At 30.0% G+C, this 24,768-nt stretch overlaps 3 protein-coding genes, 1 long non-coding RNA gene and 1 other non-coding gene across 6 annotated transcripts; 3 read left to right on the forward strand and 2 right to left on the reverse strand.

The window, feature by feature from the left end:
- Positions 1-31: 31 nt before the first annotated feature.
- On the forward strand, positions 32-4,242 carry CLS (cardiolipin synthase). 2 transcript variants are annotated; one of them, XM_011067771.2, is made up of 4 exons: positions 32-169; positions 2,428-2,772; positions 3,401-3,658; positions 3,762-4,242. In XM_011067771.2, the coding sequence occupies exons 2-4, from the start codon at positions 2,440-2,442 to the stop codon at positions 4,026-4,028; spliced, it is 858 nt and encodes a 285-aa protein (XP_011066073.1). In that variant the 5' UTR covers positions 32-169; positions 2,428-2,439; the 3' UTR covers positions 4,029-4,242. The 2 variants fall into 2 exon arrangements, with proteins under 2 accessions (XP_011066073.1, XP_011066072.1); XM_011067770.2 differs by lacking the exon at positions 32-169 and adding an exon at positions 1,981-2,211.
- Positions 3,312-4,820, reverse strand: LOC147906967 (uncharacterized). Its single transcript, XR_015548051.1, has 2 exons — positions 4,406-4,820; positions 3,312-4,036 (listed from the first exon to the last, which is right to left on the reverse strand). It is a non-coding gene; the product is annotated as an uncharacterized LOC147906967 (long non-coding RNA).
- A 168-nt stretch (positions 4,821-4,988) lies between these two features.
- On the forward strand, positions 4,989-6,771 carry CIA30 (complex I intermediate-associated protein 30). Its single transcript, XM_011067779.2, has 2 exons — positions 4,989-5,653; positions 6,142-6,771. Exons 1-2 carry the CDS (start codon positions 5,283-5,285, stop codon positions 6,662-6,664), a joined length of 894 nt encoding a protein of 297 aa, XP_011066081.1. The 5' UTR covers positions 4,989-5,282; the 3' UTR covers positions 6,665-6,771.
- A 769-nt stretch (positions 6,772-7,540) lies between these two features.
- Positions 7,541-7,613, reverse strand: TRNAR-UCU (transfer RNA arginine (anticodon UCU)). The gene has a single exon. It is a non-coding gene; the product is annotated as a tRNA-Arg (tRNA).
- A 7,624-nt stretch (positions 7,614-15,237) lies between these two features.
- LOC105153125 (transcription factor rough) lies at positions 15,238-23,012 on the forward strand. The gene is made up of 4 exons (XM_011067780.2): positions 15,238-15,438; positions 16,305-16,563; positions 19,770-20,004; positions 22,761-23,012. The coding sequence occupies exons 1-4, from the start codon at positions 15,238-15,240 to the stop codon at positions 22,981-22,983; spliced, it is 918 nt and encodes a 305-aa protein (XP_011066082.2). The 3' UTR covers positions 22,984-23,012.
- The last annotated feature ends 1,756 nt before the right edge of the window (positions 23,013-24,768 follow it).

Genomic DNA, 24,768 nt, shown 5'->3' on the forward strand with positions numbered 1-24,768 from the left:
GGCTGGCTAGCCGCACACACAAATAATACGTGGGCGGGGGTGTACACAACACACGGCACACGGGGTACGGGGCACTCTGTTGCTCGGACCGACGCGACGTGCTGCGCTGAAACCCTGAAACCCGTTACCCGTTCTACACTTCTACCTGCGCGCGTGCGCGACAGGAGCGGTATCAAATATTTATCATAATTTTTTTCTATTAATAGTCGTTTTTTTTTTGTTATATAGATATTTCATGCATATTAAAATATAAAGCTTTAGTCAAAATTATATTAAAATATATAGATTAAATATTTCTAATATAGTTAGGTTAAGTATTTTTTACTTACATTATAATATTCCATTGAGTATTTTCATAACATTTATATATACTATAATATTTACAATAAATATTTTATACTATTTATAATAAATGCATGTTTATCATCTGTGCAATCTAAAACCATAAAAATATTTACAACACATTTGAAATAAGTCTTATTAATATTTATAAATGTTTATAAGGCTTATTTTAAATGTGTTGTAAATATTTTTGCAGTTTTAGACTGCATAAATCATTAATATTTATTATAAATATTACAAAGTATTATATTTATTCTAAATCTTGTAGTAAATGCTATGGAAATACTCTTAATAAAACATTATATTTCAAATAAAATATGTTTAAGATATATTTATTTATATAATATATATTTATAAATATTACATTAAATTAAATATTACATTTAATTTATCTTTTAATAATATTTTGAATAAAGCTTTATACACATATGTACAACATATGTACAAAATATTTATACATTTCAAAAAATGAATAACGATAAATATTTAGCATAAATATTCTATGTTATCTGGGTACTCTCCGTGACAATCGAGAAAATTTTCCTCAGGATCTTTTTAGATAAGTTGGAACATTTTTCAGAAATCTACATCTTTTCTTCTAATTTTTTATATAAATGAATTCTGAAATATTTTGAAATTCTATAATGTCTGGAAAAATACTTTAACTTTTTCAGATTCTTGGTAAAAAAATTCTCATATATTTTTATGCAGAATATTCGACGAGACTTTTGTCAAACATTTTTTGTAAATAGAGCGAACTAAATTGAGTTGAAAAGTCCTCTATCATTTTGTAATTTTTGCAATGGTTAGCAAGATATTTTTTAATAATTACTAAAAATTGCCAAATATTAGTTTCCAATAATTTTTTACTCAAATACTATAATTAACTTTACAGAAAAAAACAGCAAGAAACAAAACTTATTTATTTTCTTCTCATAAAGTTCTGAGAATTTTTTCAGAATTTTTAAATATCGTATTTTCTTATGTTGGTAAAAATAGTTGCCAATATATTTATGTATATGAAAAAATGCAGGAGTAAAATGTTGATAAAAAATTTTGACAGTTCTATGAGAAGAAAATAAACAATTTTTGTTTCTTACTGTTTTTGTTGATAAATTTGAGTAAAAAATTATTAAAGACCAATATTCAACAATTTTTAGTAATTTATAATATCTTGTCGTTAATTATTGCGAAAATTGTAAAATAGTAGAGGACTTTTCGACTCAGTTTAGTCCGGTCTATCTACAAAAAAGCGTTTGGCAAAAGTCTCGTCGGACGTCCTATAAGAATTTATTTATTTTTTTAATTTATAAAAGTTTCTGAAGAAAGCCTTAAAATATTTAGATTTATATTTAATTACTTTCCTGAATCAATATTAAGAAAATTTATCTTGAATTAATTAATTGCAAATAAATAAACTTAGATAGAATACGAAGACATTACAGTATAAAATAACAAAATGAAATTTTTTTGATAGACGAATTTCGCGCGGATTGAAATCGATTCAATTGAATTTTTAATTTCAAAATACAGCTTCCGATGTTTTTAATTCTTATTAATTAATTATCACCTAAATAAAATTTAATTTACATAACACAGCGTTATATATATATATATTTTTTTTTAAGATCGGTGAATCGATTTTTTTGGGTCGATACATACAATAACATTATCCACGAATCTAACCTCAAAAATAAACTACGCTTCTCGCGAGCGTATAAAATACGTACGCATATTTCGTGCAAATATTTCATGTTCGAGACGTTTCATGAATTATTTCACAATTCACGAAAAATAGTGTTTATTGCTTTGTTTAAATTAAAAGAAATCCATCAAATTGAATATTTTCAGGCTCAACAGCGGGTACCGGTTAGTTTCTGCAAACTAATAAATATTTTCATTGCTCGATCGTTTTAATAATCAAGCTTAGAATTGAAATTTCATAAAAATGGTATTATTTGCGTAAAATTAAACAAATTATATTTTGTATTAATATACATTTCATTATTCATTTTTATAATTAAGTTGTATTTATTAGATTCTCTCTATTATGAAAATAATATTTTTTTATTCTTTCTCTCATAGGAGCAACTAATTATGAACTGTTCCACCATCCTACGACTTAAACACAGTGCAACTTTAAACAAAAGTCTAATAGAGCACTGTTTAATACGATATATACCCACGTGCCAAGCCAAATTTTATGTCACAGAAAGTGAAAATCGTTACAGACAGCATATCAGCCCAAAGGAACGAACACAAAAGAAAGCATTGCGAATACGTTTAGTGCAAAATTTTAAACATACAAAAAGAAAAGTAGAAGAAATTATCGAAAGGGAGAATATTTGGACGATACCCAACTTGCTTTGCATGGGTCGTATAGTAACTTCACCATTTTTAAGTTATTTGATCCTGTCGCAAGATTATCAGGTATTTTAAAGAAGCAAGAAACAAAATTTTTTTATATTTAAATAAAAAATATCTAGTTTCTAGTATTTTTTAAATCTATTAATAATATATATATGATCAACGTAATTATTTATATATTTAATTATATGATTTATATAATTGTATATTATTAATAATTGTATGTTATTAATAATAATACTGGACTCAAAAACAAGAAAATTTAAAGAGGTAAAATAAAAACTTCAAAACTTCATTCTACAAATTTAATTACGTCGGAATAAGGATATAACATTTTGACAAAGATATGCTTGCTAAAGGTATGTTATAAGTAACTTTAGAGAGAAATTGCAAAAATGCATGCAATTTTGAGATGATGATTTGAAAGATATTATTTTCAAGGTATAATTTTTACTATCAAGCAAATAATATATTATGTTTTATATTTTGATATAATTAAAGTTGATCGAAAAAAGTTTTTCTTTTAACTCTTTAAATTTTCCCACAATTCTCTCCATCCTGTAAAAGAAATACAAATGTATTGTTATCGAAAATCTACTGTATTAATTCTCTCGATTGATTTTATTTGTTGCAACTAATATGTAACACGTTAACTTATCTTTAACAATATCTACACCATGGCGCTATACAGATAGCGCTATGGTTGCTTGCATTTGCAGGATTGAGTGATTTAGCGGATGGTTGGATCGCACGCACTTGGACGTCGCAGGCCTCGAAACTTGGAAGTTTGTTGGATCCAGTCGCAGACAAGTTACTTGTCGGGACGCTCTTTCTCTCTCTGGCATGGGTCGGTTTGATACCAGTTCCACTTACCTGTCTCGTTGTCGCACGTGACATTGTTCTAGTAACCGCTGCATCTTATATTAGATATCGTTCCTTACCCCCACCAGTATGTATCATATGTCTATTAATTCCATTATATATTAATTTATCCGAATATATATTGATGATTCATTAATTAAATGATTAATCTTGATGCGGTATAATTTCAGAAAACCTTAGCGAGATATTTTGATCCCACACACGCTACTGTACAATTAGCACCGACTTTAACAAGCAAACTAAACACTGGGATACAATTGTCTCTGGTTGCTGGAACGTTAGCTGCTCCGATTTACCATTTCATAGACCATCCGATTCTACAATGTCTATGCTATATAACAGCATTCACAACAATCGCAGGAGGTGTCAGTTATTTATTATCAAAAGACACGTATAAATTTTTGAGGAAGAAAACTCCAACACGAACATCATCTTAGACTTAAACCTGTACATTATATGTATGATATTATATGTTTGAATTTATTATTTAGATGATGCATATTACTTCTTTTTGTATTATTATATCTACCATCTTGTGTACAGAGATTAATAATCCTTTGTTAATTTTAACATTTTTTAAAAAAGTTACTTTTCTAAAAAAATCCTATATATGTACAAAGTTTTATAAAGTATGATATTTAAAATGATAAATTGGGTATTTTTGTTGTTAGAAAGTGATTTTAAATTATATAGAGAATAATCCGCTATATTATATATATTTCCAATTATTTATACAAAAATGTTAGGACATTTATGCTGGAAAATATAATAATATTTCATATAAAATAAAATATTATATGAAAAATTGACTTACAATTTGCAGTTAGTTGTAGCTAAACTAAGATCCAGTAATATCTATTTAGTTGAATTTCTATCTCGTAGAAACGTATACTTTCCTATGACACTTGAGTTATTAATTGGATTTTTTAATTGCATTGTTATATGATATTTTTAAATTATTAGAAGAGCTCGTATAGAATCGTATTTTGCATTTTTGCTCTTAAAAATTAAGCCTGTTCTTTTTGGCTGAACTTTTCCATCAATTCATCTTTCTTCCTCTTCTTTCCTCTTGGAGAGAAAAGGACGAAAGGTGAACTAGTGCAAAAGTTCAGCCAAAAAGAACAAGCCTATTTGTAATAACAGAAAGAAACCTGAGAGAGGACAGGATGACCCAAAACCTGTAACTGCAAAATGCTGCCGCGCACTACTGCCCTCTGACAAAGTGGATGTAAACTATATAGCAACATCTACTTCTCTTATGGTACATCATCCCTTTTGAAAAGTGGACGATGTACCATAAGAGAAGTGGATGTTGCTATGTAGTTTATATCTACTTTGTCAGAGGTGCAGTAGTGCGCGGCAACATTTTGCGGTTACAGGTTTTGGGCCGTCATGTCTTCTCTCAAATTTCTCTCTGCTGCTCTCTGCTATCAGAAAGAAGTTTTTAAATCTATACCCATTCTAGACGTGAGAATGATGGGATTTTGTACCGAGATTATTTAAAGCTAGCTTGTTGATCTTTCAATTCTGCAAAATTATAAACAAGAAGTTATTGTATATTGTACAAACACTGTATATATTTAAAATGTATAGTAAAGTACTGTAAAATTAATGAAAAAATGAATTTAAAGAGATAGAAGATAATCTAACCTACAATCTTTGTATATAACAGTACATAATCTCAAACAAACATGAATACGCGAATTCTTAGCAGAATATTAACAGATTTTGCGATTGGCAGAAGAAAACTACATATGACTTCGAGTTTGTCATATTTTTACGAACCTGATCGAAAGTCAGGTTATAAAAAAGTGTATGACAGACCACCGCCAGAACAAAATTTGAATATTTTTGGTAAGATACGAGAAGGATATCGACAATTCAAAGAAGAATTTGGTATTTTAATGGAAGAAGTGAAAGAGAAATTAAGAATGGATCCTATTTTTACGTATAGACAAAATGAAGTTGACGTTGTATGGAGATTTAAGGGCGATCCAAAGTCATTGAATCAATGGGTCATTACATGTGATAGTGATTACAATGAAGGTTTTTCAACAGTCAAGTAGGTTTAAATTTTATGTATCAAATATTGTATATCACTCATTTTTGTATCATAAAAATGTGAACATTTTTTTCAGAATTTTTGGTACAACTCTGGAACATTTTTCAGAGATACTGAGAAAGTCTATATTTTTTCTTAGAATTGTTCATATATGAGTTCTGAAATTTCTTATTTTATAATTTCTGAAAAAATACCTTAAACTTTTTCATAAGATTTTAGAGAAGAAATTAGAGAGTGAGGAAATCTTAGAAATTTTAGAGTATTTCAGAATTCTAAAAAAAAAAGGAAAGATGTAGACTTTCTAGACACTTCTGAAAAATATTCCAATTTGTGTAAAACATCCGAGAAATATTTTAAAAGTTATACAATTAGATAATCAGAAATTCTAAAAAATTCTGAAATTTACGTGTTCTGATTAATTATATGAAAATTGTTCACCAGGACATTTTCAAATGTTACACATCTATATCTTTACTGTTTCTTTCTAGATTAGAGATGTCTTCCATTGGTACTGGTGTATTTTCTGGCACAATAAGCACTCGTTTACCCAAGGATGGCAGGATAAAGTATGCTGGTTATTGCAACATGACGAGTATACCTAAACAAAAATCTTTCAAGCGAGATACTTATCTCGATTGGTCATGCTATACTCATCTCGTACTTCGTATCAGAGGAGATGGCAGATGCTATGTACTGAATCTCTCTACTAGAGGCATATTCGATTTGACCTGGAACGACATGTATCATTATGTCCTCTACACCAGAGGTGGACCATATTGGCAATATGTCAGAATACCGTTCTCCAAGTTCGTATTTTCGAGTAAAGGCAGAGTTCAAGATAACCAGGTGCCAGTCATGTTACACGAGATTACGAATTTCGGTATATCGTTAGCGGATGATATTTCCGGCCACTTCAGATTAGAGATCGATTATATTGGAGTAGAATACGATGATTTCCATAAAGAAGAGTCTGCTTATGAAACGTACAATGTTAGAGGAATCAGATTTTAGTATGTACATGTAAAATATAATAAAAATTATATTCAAAGAATACAATTCTGCTATATGTACAAAGATGGCGGAAGGAGGAATATACATTGTACAGTGTGAATAATAAATTTGTATTTAATTTAATTTATTTAGCAAACCTAAAAAAATGAAAAATGAGCTTTGCTATTTATTTATTTGTGAGGAAAAGTCGTAGAATATACCTCTGTATAATATTAAGATTTTAAACAGTTTGGTTTTTCTTGTCTCAGATATCTATCTTTAAAATTTTTTAAATATAAATTATAGAGCGAGTTATGTATAGTAGAGTAAATATTAGATATTTTATTTATGACATTCTTTTTCTTCGCAAGTACTAAATTGATCGAAAGAGAAGCGTTTCTTTTTTTATTGAGTTTATCATTCATAAAATTTAAGTCTATTTTGAATGATCTATATTTCGCAATCTATAATTCAGATTCTAGAATATAGAATTCTATTTATATTATTTTACATTTCATGTTTATACATATATATATACATATATATATATATATATATATACATTTATTTTAAATATATATTATGTTGATTCTTTAAATATTTTCTCCAAGTTACATGATACATAAAATTATAAATAGAATTCTATGCTGAATTCTATCACGAGATATAGATTGTTTAAACTTGATAAATGTGTATGTGCGCGCGCGCATTTGCTTGGCACGCGTTTGTGTGTATTATCACGTACAAATATTATATTGAATAAAATATAATAATTAAAATTAATAGGAAGAACATTTTGAGTTTGCCAATTTTTTGTACTTACGATATTTATATGAGAAAATATGGAAAAGCATCTACAAAAAATAAGAAATGTAAAAAAAAAAGAAAAAGGTGTGCCATCCCTTGTGGGGATCGAACCCACGACCTTTGGATTAGAAGTCCAACGCGCTATCCTCTGCGCCAAAGGGACTCTGTATGCCTTGATGACATAAAAAGTAATATAGCAGTTCTAATTTATTATGATAAAAAAAAATAATTAATTTTCATATATTATTTTTCAATATGTTATTATTAGAAATTTTCAAGAACAGTGAAAATTATTTTGATAGGCAAAGAATATTTGTGATCAAAAAAATTCAAGGTATGTACGAAAATAAAAGATTGACAATATTATTTTGACAAATAAAAAACAATATATTTATTAGAGTCACCTATTGACCGGCAAATATAAATACCAAAACAATTACGCAATGTAGTGGGAAAAAGTAACAAATCGTCCTAATAATTAACTTTTATTATTCCAAGTTTAAACAATATTAAGTTTCTCAATAATTTTGTTAAATATGAAAACTTAATTTTAGATGTTTTGCAATAATTTAAAAATATATTGTGTGATAATTTAATTATGTTAATATAATTTAATTATGCAAGTCATGGCTTATTATAAAAAAATTGAGAAATAATTTATTTCCTGCATAAAAAGCGCGAGATCATTTTTAATTTGTTCATTTAAACAGAATCATAATTTAATTTTCATAATATAACAGTTCTAGTGAAAAAAATTGTCACATCTTATATTTAAAAAAATTTTTCACATTTTAAACTTATACCATTACTCTTGACGATTCTTACTGCGATATTCATTATGTTTATGATTATTAATTTATGAGAATATTAAGTTTGTCCAACGATAGATGTAAATCAGCCAATGCGAGCCAACACAGGTTAGGCGTGTATGAAATCGTATATTTTATTCTTGAGAAAAATTGACAAACGTTTCAACTGGGAATATCAATTGGGAATATACATCACATATTCTTTGAACGTCTTTGTGCTAACATGTCTTATCTGCTCACATATCTCTTCATCATTAACATTATTATATATAATCTGAAATATTAGATTTGAGTATTTTGATACAACAGACAGTATTATTATCATTTTATGAATATACATTAACGATACTTCAATTTGCTTCGCATCGCATCTTTTATATTAAATTTATACGTCACCGATTTTATTTTTATTTTTACACTGAGGAAGACCCATCTACATTTAAATTTATTCGTTGGTGCCTACACCGCAAGATTGATAGTTATATTAAGTTTATTTTATATTTATATATATATTTATTTATACTGAAGGAGAATCCAAACTAGAATCGAAACGTATATTTATCTCTTATAAAGTATAGATATAATATAATTACACACCACTTGTAACCTGTGTTGGCTCTCAAAGGTTTCTCTTTAACTTACTCTTGTGTAAAGATTTCTGACAAAAATATCTTAAACTTCTTTAGATTTTATAAGTTTTCTTCGAAACTTATACAGTGAGAAATCTAGAATATTTCAGAATATTTCAGAATTACATATACAGGGTGTCTCACAATTTTTTGCCAAGCGTATAGATAGAGCGAACTAAATTGAGTCGAAAAGTTCTCTTGAGTAAAAAATTATTGAAGATCAATATTCGACAATTTTTAGTAATTAATATCTCGTTAACAATTGCGAAAATTGCAAAATGATAAAGGACTTTTCGATTCAGTTTAGTCCGCTCTATTTACACAAAAGTGGCAAAAAATTGGGGTACACCTTATAATGTATAGAAGAATTTTAGAAAAAAAATGTGTGAATGAACTTTATGTCATATATATATGTGTAAAATCTGAAAACATTTTTGAAAAGTGTTTGAATTTGTATTAAAAAATTTGAGAAATTTTCAAAAAGTTATAAAAATATATAGAAATTCTGAAAAATTCTAAAGTTATATAAAAAATTTCGAGAAATATTTCAGAAATTTTATAATATGAATGACTGTTAAACATAGTATAGTAGTAGTAGTATAGTAATAATAATAAAGAGCGGTAGTGTAACAGAAAAACTTTCTCATAAATCCGAGAACTTTTCTGAAGTAAGTACTGTAAAAAGATCCGTATTTATAAGAGTTTTCCTCTACTATTGCTAGTTTAAGGGCGATGCCAATGTTGACATTGTCTGGAAGATTTGGAGGATAATGCATCCGTTGAATTTATTTTGTGATGTAAAAAGTGCTGTTTTGAACATTGAATTCTTAAATTATTACATAAAGAAGAAAAATGTGTGCAAGTATTTAGTAAAAAATACTTTAGATTAATTTATAAATAAAGAATTAATACGAAAAGAAAACAATATAATGACAATACAATAATAATAATAGAGAAAAGGCTCTTCTCTATTGTGAGATACCGAGTTCATTTTGGATAAATGCTAGAAGTCTATGGGCAGAATTTAAAAAAATAATAGATCATTTTGAAGGGAATTTAATAAGCTTTAAGATAACGTTATATAAAATTATAATTCAAATTCCATTTTTTTTTTAAATTAAAAAAATATAAAAAGTGAGCAAATCGCAAAGTCAAAAAATTGTGCTCCTAATATGAGATGCCTCGTGAAATCGATAGTAAAACGCAAAGTATTGTAATTAAAAAACTTTATTTCATATTTCTAAAATGCAAATCAACACAGCCAGCGTGCATGAAAAATGAGCATGCGATAGATTATACCCAGAACTCGTCTTCAGGTAGTTGGAATCAAGAAATAGGCACTCGACGCTCATTCCGGTTATCCTTTTTATTATTATACAATAACATTTATACTTTAGCAACGCTTTTTACTATAACATGGGAGCATGAGTTATTTCATATTAGAAATACGCTAGATATCTCATATTACGATTTCTACGCCTTGCTGAGTTGATTTTACGATCATCAAATCTAACTTCTGCAATTAAACAATTCAACATATCCCGTATTTTTCTATTAGTACGACCTTACTCTATCACTACATGTAGAATTTATTGCCAAATATTTATTTTTATTAAATAATAAGCAAGGTTTAAAGGCTCATCTCAATGAAACTTGAAGACATACAAATTCTAAAATCTTGTTTTACAATGACTACAGGCATGATCTAATAATGAATTTTCTAAATAGTTTTCAATAAATTTATGGTGGAACCAATAGATAGCGTTTATCAGTTTAGCAGAAACGCTGCTATATCATATTAGGCGTCCTATTTCATAATAGGGGGCTTTCCTCTAATAATAATAATAATAATAATAATAATAATAATAATAATAATAATAATAAATTTCTATTCCGAAATCTCAGATTAATTATATTTTGTTGAAATTGTTCGACAATTGAAAGCTTATGTGGACATCATATTAGAAAACTTTTATATTTTTAAATTTTTATTTTAGTTGATTTTGATTGACAGTATATTTGAAGAATTTCAGATAGAAGTTTATACTTGAAAGCTCCTCGACACAGTTGATGTAATACTATCATGTGGACAGTAAATTTTTATGTATTTGACGTCGAAATATTATCTCGTTCATCGTAGATCTAAATCTCTCATCAGAGTTTTATTTACCAATGGTTTAGAAATCTTAAAATTTTACTATTGTTTAAATAAACAGAAATATAAAATTAATTGCAAAATTAGCTGTCGCGTTCAATTCTCGCTTAAATATGGGTCAATCGAAAATCTTCAAGAATATCCATATTCGAGTTTTTAAATGAGAATAATACTTCGATATATCTTAAACTGACTTTAATAAAATAAAAACATATACTGTAATTCTATATTAATTATATATTTTGATTAAAAATGGAAAATTAACGAGAGTTATAAAATTTATGAGTAACACAATTCTCTAATTTTTACTTGCGATTCTAAAAATTTATCTTTGTTTATTCATTGTTCAACACATGACTGAGCCCCAAAATAGCTTGAATAGCTTCGTTGTTTTGCTGCCATTCGGAAAAAGCAACAACAATAAACAGCAATAACAATAATAATAATAACAATTCGTTCTCCAGAGAACACGTCGATAAACGGCGCGCATCTGCAATGTCCCGACGCCGCTCGTCGTCGGCGTCGCGTATTGACCGTGGGGATAACGATAATTGTATTGTCGCGTCGCTCGACGACGACTACACGACGACGAGCGAAATCAGCGTGAGCGTAATAATCGTAATGCCGACAATAGGCGACGCACAAAGGGAATTAGACACCTATATACACGCGGAAGCGTGTTCGCGCGCGTCGCGGGCGTCGCGACAGCCGTGCGCATGTCACCCCCTTATGTTGTCTCTCCCCGGCCTCATTCTCTCTCTCTCTCTTCTCATGCTGGGGTTGGTTCCTCTCTAATTACATTGATCCCCGACCGCCATCCGATTGGTCCACCATCCAGGATCCAGCCTCCACCCGCTCCACCACTGCCGTCGCCGCCACCGCCGCCACCGCCGCCGCTGCCGCCGCGCCGTGCAGGTAAATCTCATGCGAACGTGAAACAATCAGATCATCCGGCAACCGCGAAGAGGGGTACGGGGCAGAGGGAACCCCCGGGGTCCATGATGACGCCGGGATGCTGTGGAGAGTGTTGCCCAAGTTTTTTAGCCACTGAGCGTTTAATGGTTGGGGAGGCGGAAGGGGGGCTTTACAGAAACTCGATGCCGTGATTGTTGTTGTTGTTGTTTCCGTTCTGTTGCTGCTTGATATCGCTTGATCTTTTGAGGAATAGAATGCCAATGCGAATGTGTAAAACGTGATGCGCGAATTAAAGATAATTGAGAGATAATATCGAAAATAAATATGGAAATATTGCGTGATAAAACGAAATTAAAATAAAATAATAATAATGATGTATTGCATTACGGTAGCCAAAATAACTTTAAATTCATAATATTTATGTGTTTTTACAGATAATTTCCAACGGATCCTGAACTCGATAAAAAATTATAGCAAACAAATTAAAAATAGAAATTTGAAGGTTTTTTTTTAATTAAATATTTTATTAGTTAAAGAAAATAGTTTTATTATCCATTTAATTCTCTAAATCACATTTCAAAAAGCCCTTTTCAATTTTTTATAATTTGAAAATTATTAATGATCCACATTTTAAGAAATCAATTTCAATTTATATACCAAAATATCTGTCGTAAAAAGCGAAGGTAAAAGAATTTTCTAAATTAAAGTATTTATCGTAAAAAAATAATGCAATTAAAGTAGAGTATTCTATGTATCTAAAATATCGTTACAAAATTTATATTTTAAGTTTATTTTAAATTTATCAAAATATTATTATATTATTATTTGATTACTTATTATTATTAAGAATATTATTATTTTATTATAAATTTAATAAATTTCGCAATTGGATTTGCTCCTCCTTGTTTGTGAAAAGCATATAGAATAGGATAATAATGAGGATAGTATTTTAATCAAAGATTTGAATTGGAAAGAAAATATTTGAATGCCAACAAGTAATAATAATCGGCATTCATCAGAATTCATCGTTTCATTGCATGAAAATAGAATAGAATGAACTCACAGAGCAATCTCGCTGTTCACGCTAAACCGCGCGCATTCTTTTTTTTCCATTTCTATTCGCGAAAACCCCCTTTTCATTTTCTCGCGGAGCAACGCATGATTGGTATCGTGATTATTAAAGTAACTTATATTTTTCCCCTCTATTATTTTTCTGAAATCACTTGTTTTTATTGTAAATTTAGTCATATGCTGCTCAACGATATAATTCTGCATATAAAACATGATTTTTTTCCTGAAAAATCAAGACATATCTAAATAAGATAGTTTATCATTTATGTCAATATCAAAGAAACTATTACGATTTGCCGATAATATAATAATTTCTATATATAAAAATAAATATATCTATTAATTAATTAATTTTTTTTCGAAGAAATTGTGAGTACGATATTAAATAAGCCACTGGATAAGATTTATTGTTGACAACTGTAAGCAATAAGTAATAATTCCGTATGCATATATTGTGGCTTACTTTATTGTTTCTTTACTTGAATAATCTGTAGTCGTGATATAACAATAGTATTTTAAAATATAATTAAAACAACATTCTAATAATTAAGATAAATTCTAAAAGTAACATAGTTTATCTTAATTTTGATATATACATGTATATTATATTAAATGTATATACACACAGAAAAATACATACTGTATGCAAATAATAATTATTTTGTTTCAGTAAAAGCATTTTAAAAGTTCATATATCCGCAAATCTATTATAAATTTAATAGCATCAAATTTATTCAAAACATATATATATTCTGTGAATCTTAGTAAGTTTAATACTTCAATCAAGATTATTAAATTAGATTATTAAATTAGAAAAATTAAATTTATTTATTATTAAAGACGCTTCTTCGATCAGTTTTATATTAAAAAAAAAGAAAAAAAAACAATTCTTAAGTTTGTTTTAAGTTTATAATAATGAATTTTTCTAAAATTTGTAATAAGTACATTTTAAGATCATTATAAAAAAATATTCTTTAGTAAAGATAATCGTTACTTGAAAGGAAGAAAATAAATGAAGTAATCACTTTTCTTAGCAATAGAATGATATTTTCTGTTTTTGCGATAAATATACGTTGTCTTTTGATATTTTTATTAAAAAAACAAATTTTTAACAATGAAAAACTTTCTAGACGATTATAGATTATAGATTATCCTCATTCATAATCTTCGTTCATGGAAAAGTTCTAGGATCTCTTACAAACGCTTTAAGGAAGGAAATCGAGACCGCCACTGGTGAAATCGGGAAATCCTAAGGGGTATCGCGTGTTTATCCGTCCACAGGAAGCGAAACTTTCGGCCGTACAAATGCGACCGCACGTGCGATTTCGCATAGGGGCGGTGCAGCGTCGCACGGGAAAGGGAGGGTGGCCGAGGGTGGAGTGATATCTCCGGATGTAGAAGGGAGGTATCCCCCTACCTCCGATCTCCTTCATTTCTCAGTCAGCACGAGGTGAGAGAATGGAGGACAGCCAGGTGATTCAGACGCGCGTGCCACCCCGCAGAAACTGACGTTCTCTAGCCCGCGGGAATCTTCGTCTTGCCGCTGTGCGAATTCTTCAAACTCTGGAAAGTCCTACGGGATAGCTTCAGTTATGATCGGCCGGAAAATTGTATTCCTGTGAAGTTATTAGGGGAGTTAATTCGGGAGATAGTAACGTCGAGTGAAAATGAATTTCGGTCGGATAATAAAAAGGAATAATGAGAGAAAAGTGAATTATGAAAGATATCAGGTTTAAAACTTACGACAGGCGAAATTTTGTTTCATAAAACTGTGAACTCCGCATTCTAGAAATTTGAACAGTTTCGAGTTTCTGATTTCTACGAACGTGTCTTGGATGCATCAAGTCCATTGGAATAACGTCGGTTTTCTACAAGTTTAAATCTGATGACACCTAAATGCAGAAAATCCTGAATCTTTAAAAAAATAATGTTCCATACCTGAGAATTTACGATTCATTTATTCATGCTAGAATATTTGGACGAACAGAAAACTTCAATAAAAAAAATCTTTTAAACTCATCTTTTGTTTATCTGAAAGAATTTTACTTTTAAGAAGAGAGAGAGAGAGAGAGAGAGAGAGAGAGAGAGAGAGAGAGAGAGAGAGAGAGAGAGAGAGACTTTTACTAAATTATTTTGTTTGATTTGAAAGAAATATTGGGAAATCTTTCGTATGAACGATTAAGTCTACAGATTATATAAATTCGTTAAATGTCCGCAAAGAAGATGAGAAGACCGTCATCGCCGCGACGTTTCTTCGCGCGGCTTTACGGTCATTTGGAGGCGACGAAGAAAACGGAAGATGACGAGGACGAGGATCACGCGAGGGAGAGTCTGGATTCTTCGCCAGAGATCACGGAGAAAACATCACACGAGCTTCCCGACTCACCTGAATCACATAAAATGTTGCCTGTGAGTACAAATAAATCCTTCGTTTTAATATATACATAGAAAAGTTCATTCTATCGCTAAGAAAAGTGATCACTCGATTGATTTTCTTTCTTTTGAATTACGGTTATTTTTAACAAAGATATTTTTTCGATAATAATCTTAAAATGTACTGATTATGAATTTTAGAGAAACTCATTATACATTTTGTACTCAAAATAGAAGAATTGTCTTTTGAAGAATATCATAAAATCGATCGAAGACATTTTTTTTTATAATAAGCAAATCGAGTTTGTTTTAATTTAATAATTTCATTGAATCTATTAAACTCAAATTATCTTAATTTTCGGTTGATTTTTATAAAGTTCCTAAAAAATGTCTAATTCCAGAGATTTTAAAGTTAAGTTTCCTAAACTTTTTTCGAGGAAAACGTTTTGATTGATGTGGTTATGATAATCAGAAATTCCGTTTGGTCTCACCAAAATATCAATTCTTGTTATTTTAATTAATCAAAATATCTTTTTATTGTAATTTATTAGTATAATGTATTTAATACAATTTTAAAATTTTCAAAATTTCTGTATGATTTTATAACTTTTTAGACAATTTTTTTAATTTTTAGATACAAATTGGGATACTTCTCAAAAGTCTATATCTCTTCTAAAATTTCTTAACCTGTGAATTCTGAAATATTATAAATTTAACTTTCTTGTTCTACATTTCCGAAGAAAAGTTATAAAAGTAAGAAGCTTAAGATATTTTTTTACAAATCTTTGTAAGTTTGAAATGTGAATAATTCTTAAAAAAATATGACAAGATGTTATGAGAAGAATTTTTGTCTAAATTTAGTCAATGTTAGGATTAAATTGTCACTTTTCTATTTTTGTAAGGTGTCACACTCCAAGGACCTGGAAAAAGTGCCAAACGATGTCGCAAGTAGTAAAATATTTGAGAGCAAGGAAACGAAGAAAGATTCGATGCTCACAGGTGTGAGACTGCCTTTTCTGCACGGATTCCTTCCGCGAGGACCCGGCCAGACTTTTCATCTCACGCAGCTCGCGCACCCATCCACGCTGCCGTCACATCTTCACGTTTTGCCGAACCATCAATCCATGGCCGAGCACCACTTCCAAGGATTCTCAGCCTTCCGTAAGCTTCCTGTTGCTTCTGTACCGCAGATTTCAGTTTTCCGCAATTAACATAACATTCACACGTGTCTTCCGCCGCTCTGGAAGAATTTTAATAAATGCATATAATCAATCGATTTTTGTTAAGTCTATTTTAATAAAATTAATTTTAATCATAAATTTAATCCGATATTCGTGGGTTCAGTGAATTTTAAATTATATCTTAAAGTTAATGTAATTGAATGATTTTTTTTTATTTTGAAGGTCAAAATTCGAAGTATAAAATTGTGTAACTTAAAATTATGTAAGATTATGAAAATTTAGCTTTAATTAACAAAAGTTGCTTTATTTTTAGTTAATTTGATTGATTTTAAACAATGATTAAATAATGAAATTGTTGTTTAAATAATTCGCGTTGTCCTGAAATTTCTGAATGCTTGCAAATATCAGGATTACAACTATTTAAGAATGTTCGGATTTTAAACTTAAAAATAAATTGACCCTATCGTGAAATTTTTTCACGTAAAAATCTACAAGTAAACTGGATACTTGAACAATATTCGTTGTCAGATATTCTACGAATATATCAAGATCTATTTTATTCATTTAAAATTATAATATACATTAGGAGCCTGAATTTTAGCATGGATTTTATTTGATATTCTATATGGTATCATCTATCTATGTATCTTTGGCCAAGAAACAAACACTCTGTTCCATTCGTGCATCCAACCTGCAAGTTGCATGGAGATACATACCATGAAAATGCAGGTGACTGCATAACGCGTCTCCAAAAGCTCGACTCTCTCTCTCTCTCTCTCTCTCTCTCTCTCTCTCTCTCTCTCTCTCTCTGCCTGCATTTTGTATCTCCCTCCTCCTCGTCTCTTCGTAAGCTTAGGATCGAAAGGCGTCTTTGCGTTCGAGTATTCGCGAATCAGTAAGCAGATTTTGTGATGTCGCATTACGTGACGCCCGCGCCGAGCGGCCACCGTCCATACGGAGAGGATATTGAGGCACTCTTCTGTCGCGCAACAATGGCACAATCCCATACAGAAAGGATTTCAGGAGGAAATCAATTCAGACGCTTCTCTGAAATTTAACAAAACTTTCACCATTTTTCCGCGGCCTGGCTCTCCCCCAGCTCTCTCTAAAAAAAAAAAATGTATTTGTTCACTTATACATTTTTCACTTGAAAAGGAATCTTTTGTCTTATAGAAATTTGACAAATTTTGAAATATCATAATTTTGAAATAAATAAAAAAAAGTAAAAGCAGGATTTGAAAAGCGTAATTTTTTCAAGTACAAAATAATTATTCGAAACACAGGAAATGTTGAGCAATTACTTATAGAAATATCCAAATGATCGTTTTTAAGCGGATAAAGATATATTTTTGAATAATTTCACAGAACTAAACAAATTTAAGAATTTTCTTATGAAATTCGAATAACCTCGGTTTTCTAAATTTTCCAGTTATTTCAGAAAGTGTTGTACGAACATTATAGAACAGTACATCAACTTATATAGAAATTCGAATATATTTCTAAATAAAATTTATAATTAAAATATTTTAGAATTTTTCATAAAATATAAATATGCCCGAAATCAGAGTTTCTGAAATATTCTTTTTCTTACAATATTTTTAAACTATTTTAATTGTGAAATATTTAAAATATTTAAAATATTCTACAAATATTTACGAAAAATTTTTGAAATATTAAAAAAAATTTTACAAAATTTTCATATAAATATTTCACGCTGTATGAGATTTCTATTTTTACAAACGGGTTTAGAGATATTCTAGCAGATGACCAGAGGATATCGCTGCGGCGGAGGACGGGAGAGAGGAATTAACGAATTTCACTCTTCATCTGGAAAGTTTGACGCTCCGCGTCACGCCAGAAACATTGCGAGGACAAGCCGCACGCGGCACGCACACTCACTCGCAGGTTTTATCCCGCTTCGACACTTCGTCGCGATTGTGATGAGATTACGAGACGCAGTTGGCCGCTTTTCAATGCGAGAAATACACCACCGCGGTATTCCTACTGAAAAACCCAACTCTTCTCCTCTCCCAGGTTCCTTTAAGCCTCACAAGCCACCGATTCGACTCGCCGGATGTTTGTATAAGTCGCGTTTGTATCGTCGAGGAATCTATATCCGTTGATGCTTGTGACGTATTCATATTTGATCCCAGCGATCCCAATTTGTTCCAAATGTTGAAAGATATTTTTTCGTAGAGATAGTTAACAGGTGTCACAGCATATCGACGAACATTATACGGAAATTCTCATAATATTCCATAATATCTTATAATATTCTTAAGAATTTTTCATATTTTAAATTTACAAAGATTTCTGAAGTCTTAAATGGTTATAAGGTCCAAAGAGCAATTAGTATCCCATATCCGTTTTACGCCAGATTGGACGAAGCCTCGGGAAGCCTCAATTTCCGATATCGCTCTCTTTTACCAGTGCATCCTAATTATTCTATTACGTAACAAAGATGAAATTACAGCATGGCCAGATTTATTTCATGAATCCCATCAAGTGTGCTGAAAAACAAAAATGAAAATCAAATTGAAGTATTAAGAAAGCAAATCATGATACACATGTGATGAATTTTTTATTTTTAAATTACTGAATTTTGAAATGATGACATATTATTACTGAATAATTCTTTTTAAACTCTCTGTGCTATCTGGGTATTTATTGCAGGTGTGTGAAAAATGCTATGAAAGTAACTTAATAAGACATTAGAATCTAAGTAAAAAATAATTACTATACATATTTTATTTATATTCATCAAATATTACATAAAATATTTAGTCTATATTTTAATACTTCAAATAAAACTTTATATAAAATATGTCTAAAATGTTTATATAACATTTCAAAAAATGAATAGTAATAAATATTCTGTGCTATCTGGGTAGATACATGTCTAGTCACTGGAACCATTAGCCAGATACTCTTAATATTTCTAAAAAAAAATGATGTATTTACTAGAAAGAATGATGTATTTATCAAAAATAAAAATTAAAAAATACTTCAAAATCTTTAGTTCTTATTCTAAGAAAATAATTTATGACACAGATGTTTACATGGCTACATTTTAAATCAGAATTCTATAGAAATAAGTAAGAATATCTCGTGCTATACATACGTAAATTTTGAACATGTGAAAGGAACTTTTGCACTTACTGGAGATTTGTATCTCTTTCTTCGTAGTGGCACGTAGAAGAAGAAAAGAGGGCCGACCACGAAGACAAAGGACAACATTCAGCGGCGAACAGACACTGAGGTTGGAAGTTGAATATCGGCGGGGAGAGTACATTTCAAGGGGACGCAGATTCGAGCTCGCAACTTCCTTGAGACTTACCGAGACGCAAATCAAAATCTGGTTCCAGAATAGGCGCGCTAAGGACAAAAGAATCGAAAAGGCGCAACTAGACCAGCAGTATCGGTACTCACATTTTTGTCTATTAATATAATCTATATAATCTATATAATCTATCTAAAATCTTATTTGTAATCTAAATTGTATCTTTGGATTTCTTCTCGAGAATACTATTAAATGAATTCGTTCTTCTAAATTTTTAATTTATGAAGATATTTCAAACTATATAAAAATAAAAAATTTCAAAGTCAAAGTATAAGTTAAGACAAATGCACGATAATGATATGCATACATAAAAATTCCAAAAAAATAGTAGAGCTCTAATATGCAGAGTACAAATAAATTGTTCAAGACTTTGAGGAAATGCGAAAGAACAAATTGATTTTTTAATTCTCTCCAGAAAGACTTTACATTCTTAAAGTTAGGACTTTACACTGCTATTATTTCTGAAAGTTACTTAAGCCACACTAATCTAATTTCTCTTCGTTGAAACTGACATGGGAAAAGTAAGAGGGTCATATGGAACATATGGCAATTTTCGCATAGATCCCACATCCTTGCATCCCACGCACGATGCATCCAGTCGATTTGTTATCTTGTCAGCATGATGTATCATGCTTTTCAATGCGGCTATTAATGCGCGGGCGTTAGTTTCATCAGCTGTTCTTAGAAATATTCTCAGATAATCGGGGAAGGGGCTGTGTTTATCATCGCGAATTCTCCAATTTTCAAAATTCTCATAACGATGAGAGACAATATAATACCATAAAAATAATTTAAAAATAAAATGATTCTCCTTCTTTTAAATTATTCTTCTTTCTTTTTTTTCTATAAATTTCAAAATACGACAATTATTCTCAGGTCATCCCGGGCTGTTTACATCGTGAATACTCCAATTTCTGAAATTCTCACGGCGACGGGACTAGAACCTTCCTCTAAATATCCCAAATCGCGAGAGAACCATCAACCTAACTACCTCACCTGAAATCACGAGTACAATTATTCCGGAGAACACGGCCGGCACGGTCCGGAAGAGAGATGCGTTGCCCGATGAATTCGGCACCCTCCGTAATGCGAGGCGAGGCGCCGAGAACGCCCCGGCGCCACACAAAGACCGAAATTTGTACGAGCTCCTCCTTCCGCCGCACAATAGCGAAAGACGTAATCCCACTTAAGGCTATTTAGCGGCGTATCGCATCGGCGTATCAACTCCCGGTCGAAGCGTCCGCAGTCGAGCGTCGCATACTCGGGGTCCGTCGAATCTCGCCAACCCTTCGCCACTCTTGCACCCCTTGCACCACTCCCGGCGAGTGCTCCCGGTGTTATTCAGTCGATATGCACCTGACGCTCGATAAACCGGATAAACGACGGATAAATGCATCCCCCGTGTTAACCGCGAGATTTTCTCATCCACTTGTCGCAACCCTCGAGCGTTCCACGCATTGTCCTCATCTCTGCATTCTCAATTTGCTCTAAAAACGTTCAAAGACATTCATGGAAGAATATTTCCGAGGAGAGAATTCTGAGAAACGAGTGGGCAGAGTTTCATTTTGATCACACAAAATTTTAAATAGAATCTTGATAAGATTTTTAATAGAATATTGATGAACTTTTCATTTCAAAATCGTTAAGATATTTAATGTTGAACATTGAAAGTATTTCTATTTGTTTTTTGCAACATTTAAATGTTGAAGAAAAATATTAAATGTTGAAAATTAGAAAGGTTATTTTTTTACATTAAAATGTTAAAAATGAAAAATATTGTTTAATATAAGTTAAGTTAGTGTATTGTGTTTTAGTTTATGCTATATTAATCAGAATTATTACCTGTCATCTCTTTGATTGTCAAAGACCATATATCTTCATATTGAATTTTCTATGCCTTTTTCCAGTGTTTTTATTATTGAAGGTTGAATACAATTCCGGCGAACTTTTCTTTATTCGTATATTACTCTGAGTATATCTACATGTCTAAATCGTCTATCCTCTTAACATTCTTGAATCACGAATACTTTTTTTTTTCCTGAATTCTTAATAGTAAACAAAATATTAATTTAAAAAAGAAAAAAAATAGAAAATCAAATATATATTATAAATTCTTTGTCAGACTGATAAAATTTTGTACATAAATTGGAATACTTTAAAAAAAAACTCTGAGAAAATCATTCTTACATCTTCTCTCACAATTTTTCATATACATGAATTCTGAAATATTCCAAGATTTTTAAATAAGATTTTATTCCTCATTTTATAACTTCCGAAAATATAACAAATATTTCAGATTCTATAAGATTTTTATTTTCAAAATATTTCAGAATTGATACATATACAGAATAATTCTAAAAAAGATGTAAACAAAAATTCTAAAAATTATATAAAAAATTTTGAGAAAAATTTTTACCAGGGATAATGTTATAAAAAACTCGATTACGTTCCAAATGGCTGAGGTCTCGACAGCAGAACATCTCATAACAGTCTTCATTTAATAACCAGCCAGGCATTAGAACATAAATGAGCAGATAGGGCTGCCGACACGCGATCCGTAGTTTAAGTAACGACTCCGTTCCTCCCTAATGTTTCGCTCTCTCTCTCTCTCTCCCTCTGAATAAAAGCATTTATTTCAATTAAATAGAAACGCCATTCATAAATGCTCCTTTTTTACAATCTCTCCAAAGTGTCTTTTTTTTTTATAAGACAGTAGCAATCTTTGCAGTTGGAAAGTATTGAATATCTTAATTTAAGTATTCAACATTTACGATCACCACCATTTGTCAGAAAAGAAACAGTTAAACTTTGTTGTCAAATCTCTTTGTGATTTACAGAAACTTCGCGGTATCGAACGGTCTGGTGAATCTACCGCTTTACAATGCGACAGGATTCTGCGGCCTCTGCCTGTACAAAGATACTTACGGATCGATGACCAATCACTCCTGCATCTCCAGCAACCCCGTTGTCATCAACTCGTCCTCGAAGGATCAGCCACGTTACAGCAGTAGTAGTAGCGAGACGTCTGATAATCCGCCGAATCTTGTGTCCACGACTTAATTAAATCCAACGTGCGATCGCTATGTTCACTGATAAGACACATCTGACAATAAGTTCATTTTCCTTTTTTTCTGTATAAACTATGCGATATAGAAGCAGTTTTAACGATCAATTTTCGGCGTGCACGAAAGGTGAAACGTTAAAAATCTTTTCTGGCGCTATATAATAAGTAATTAGGAAAAATTGCAATATTTATTGATGTCAAAAGATACTTTTTTGTACCAGTTTTTTTCTCAATTTCATATTTTTTCAAATATCGTTGGAATTGATTAATTTAGTTTTTAGAATTTTTCATGCAATTTGCCGAATTCTTTTTCAATTGCAATTCCTCATTTGTTATTTATTTGTATGGGATGAAAGATAAAAAAAATCATGTTTATTTCTACTGATGTAGATTAATTTTAATCTTGGTTTAAGTTTGCCTAATTCTTAGAACTTGATTTAAAAATGAACTAACATTAGTCTTCAAGATTAAAACTTTTAGACTTTAACTTTCAAGATTAAAGCACGTCGAGAATGAAATCAATTTGAAACGATGAAAAAACATGAAAAATGTTAACAATTATCGAAAAGTCAATCGGATTACAATTAATCATAATAGTGACGTAACGTATAAAGTTGCACAATTATTAATTATATAATAATTATAATAAACATAAGATTCAAGCATGTTTTGTCTGTAATTAACAAGCTTAATCAAAATAACGAGAATACACGAAACTGCAAAAAAATATATATATATAGTTTAGTTATTTATTTAATTGTTTCGCGAATAATTCACAATAATTAGTGCAATGAGTTATAATATAAATATATCAAATAACTTTTTATAGCTGACGCATAAGTACAATTGCATGTATTTCACGAGTTTGGAGGAGAATGAAAAAACACAGCTCTATAGACTAAAAGAAGTTTATTAAATGTGTAAAAATAGTATTACAATCTAAATACATATAATATATTCTTATTATATCCTAAACAAATCCTAAATTTTTTAATTTTTAGAATTTCTATAGTTTCAAGAATTCTTCAATTTCTAAAACTGTAAGTTCTTTATAACTGTAAATGCAAGAATTTTGCTCCGAGAGATTCCGATCCAAGAAAGAAAGTAGACTCTTTTTAATCCTCAATTAAATTTTTTAAAATCTTTCAATTTTTTCTTCATAAAAAATTTTTTTATTGCTAAAAATTTTGATAGTGGAGACTCAGGTCAAAAGTAACACGAGTAAGTTGTAACACTTACATAAAAAACGTTATAAACAAAATATAAAAGCGTAAGGAAGAGATAGAAGTTTATAATATATTTATTACAAACTTTTATCTCTTCTTACACTTACATATTTTGTTTATAAAGTTTTTTTATATAATTGTTACTTCCCGTTTTAGTTTTGATCCCTGTTTGCTGAAAATACTTTTTCAATTGTTACATGTAGAAGCTTAAGAGAGCAGCCTATCTTGTAAGTTTGAAATTAATAATTTTTGTGCTTTTTGTGAACGTAATAAATTTCTTATAAAATTTTCAAATATTTTACTAATTAATTATTTAAAGTTGTATGTGTAACTTTTAGAAAAAAATATTCGTTTATGAAAAAAATATTAAAAATTATTTTTAAAAATGTCTTTAATATACGTATACAATAATTTGTCTTCATCTGATAAAAAATGCTAAAATGCTATGTAATTAAAGATAATATCTTTAATTATTTCCAAGAAGAAATTAAATATTTGCAAGATAATAGCAAATTAAAGTCAAATTTCGAATATTTACTTCAAAATTTTTCCTTT

This window comes from Acromyrmex echinatior, chromosome 17 (assembly GCF_024713525.1).
Source record: "Acromyrmex echinatior isolate Ae372 chromosome 17, ASM2471352v2, whole genome shotgun sequence".
Classification (NCBI taxonomy): domain Eukaryota; kingdom Metazoa; phylum Arthropoda; class Insecta; order Hymenoptera; family Formicidae; genus Acromyrmex; species Acromyrmex echinatior.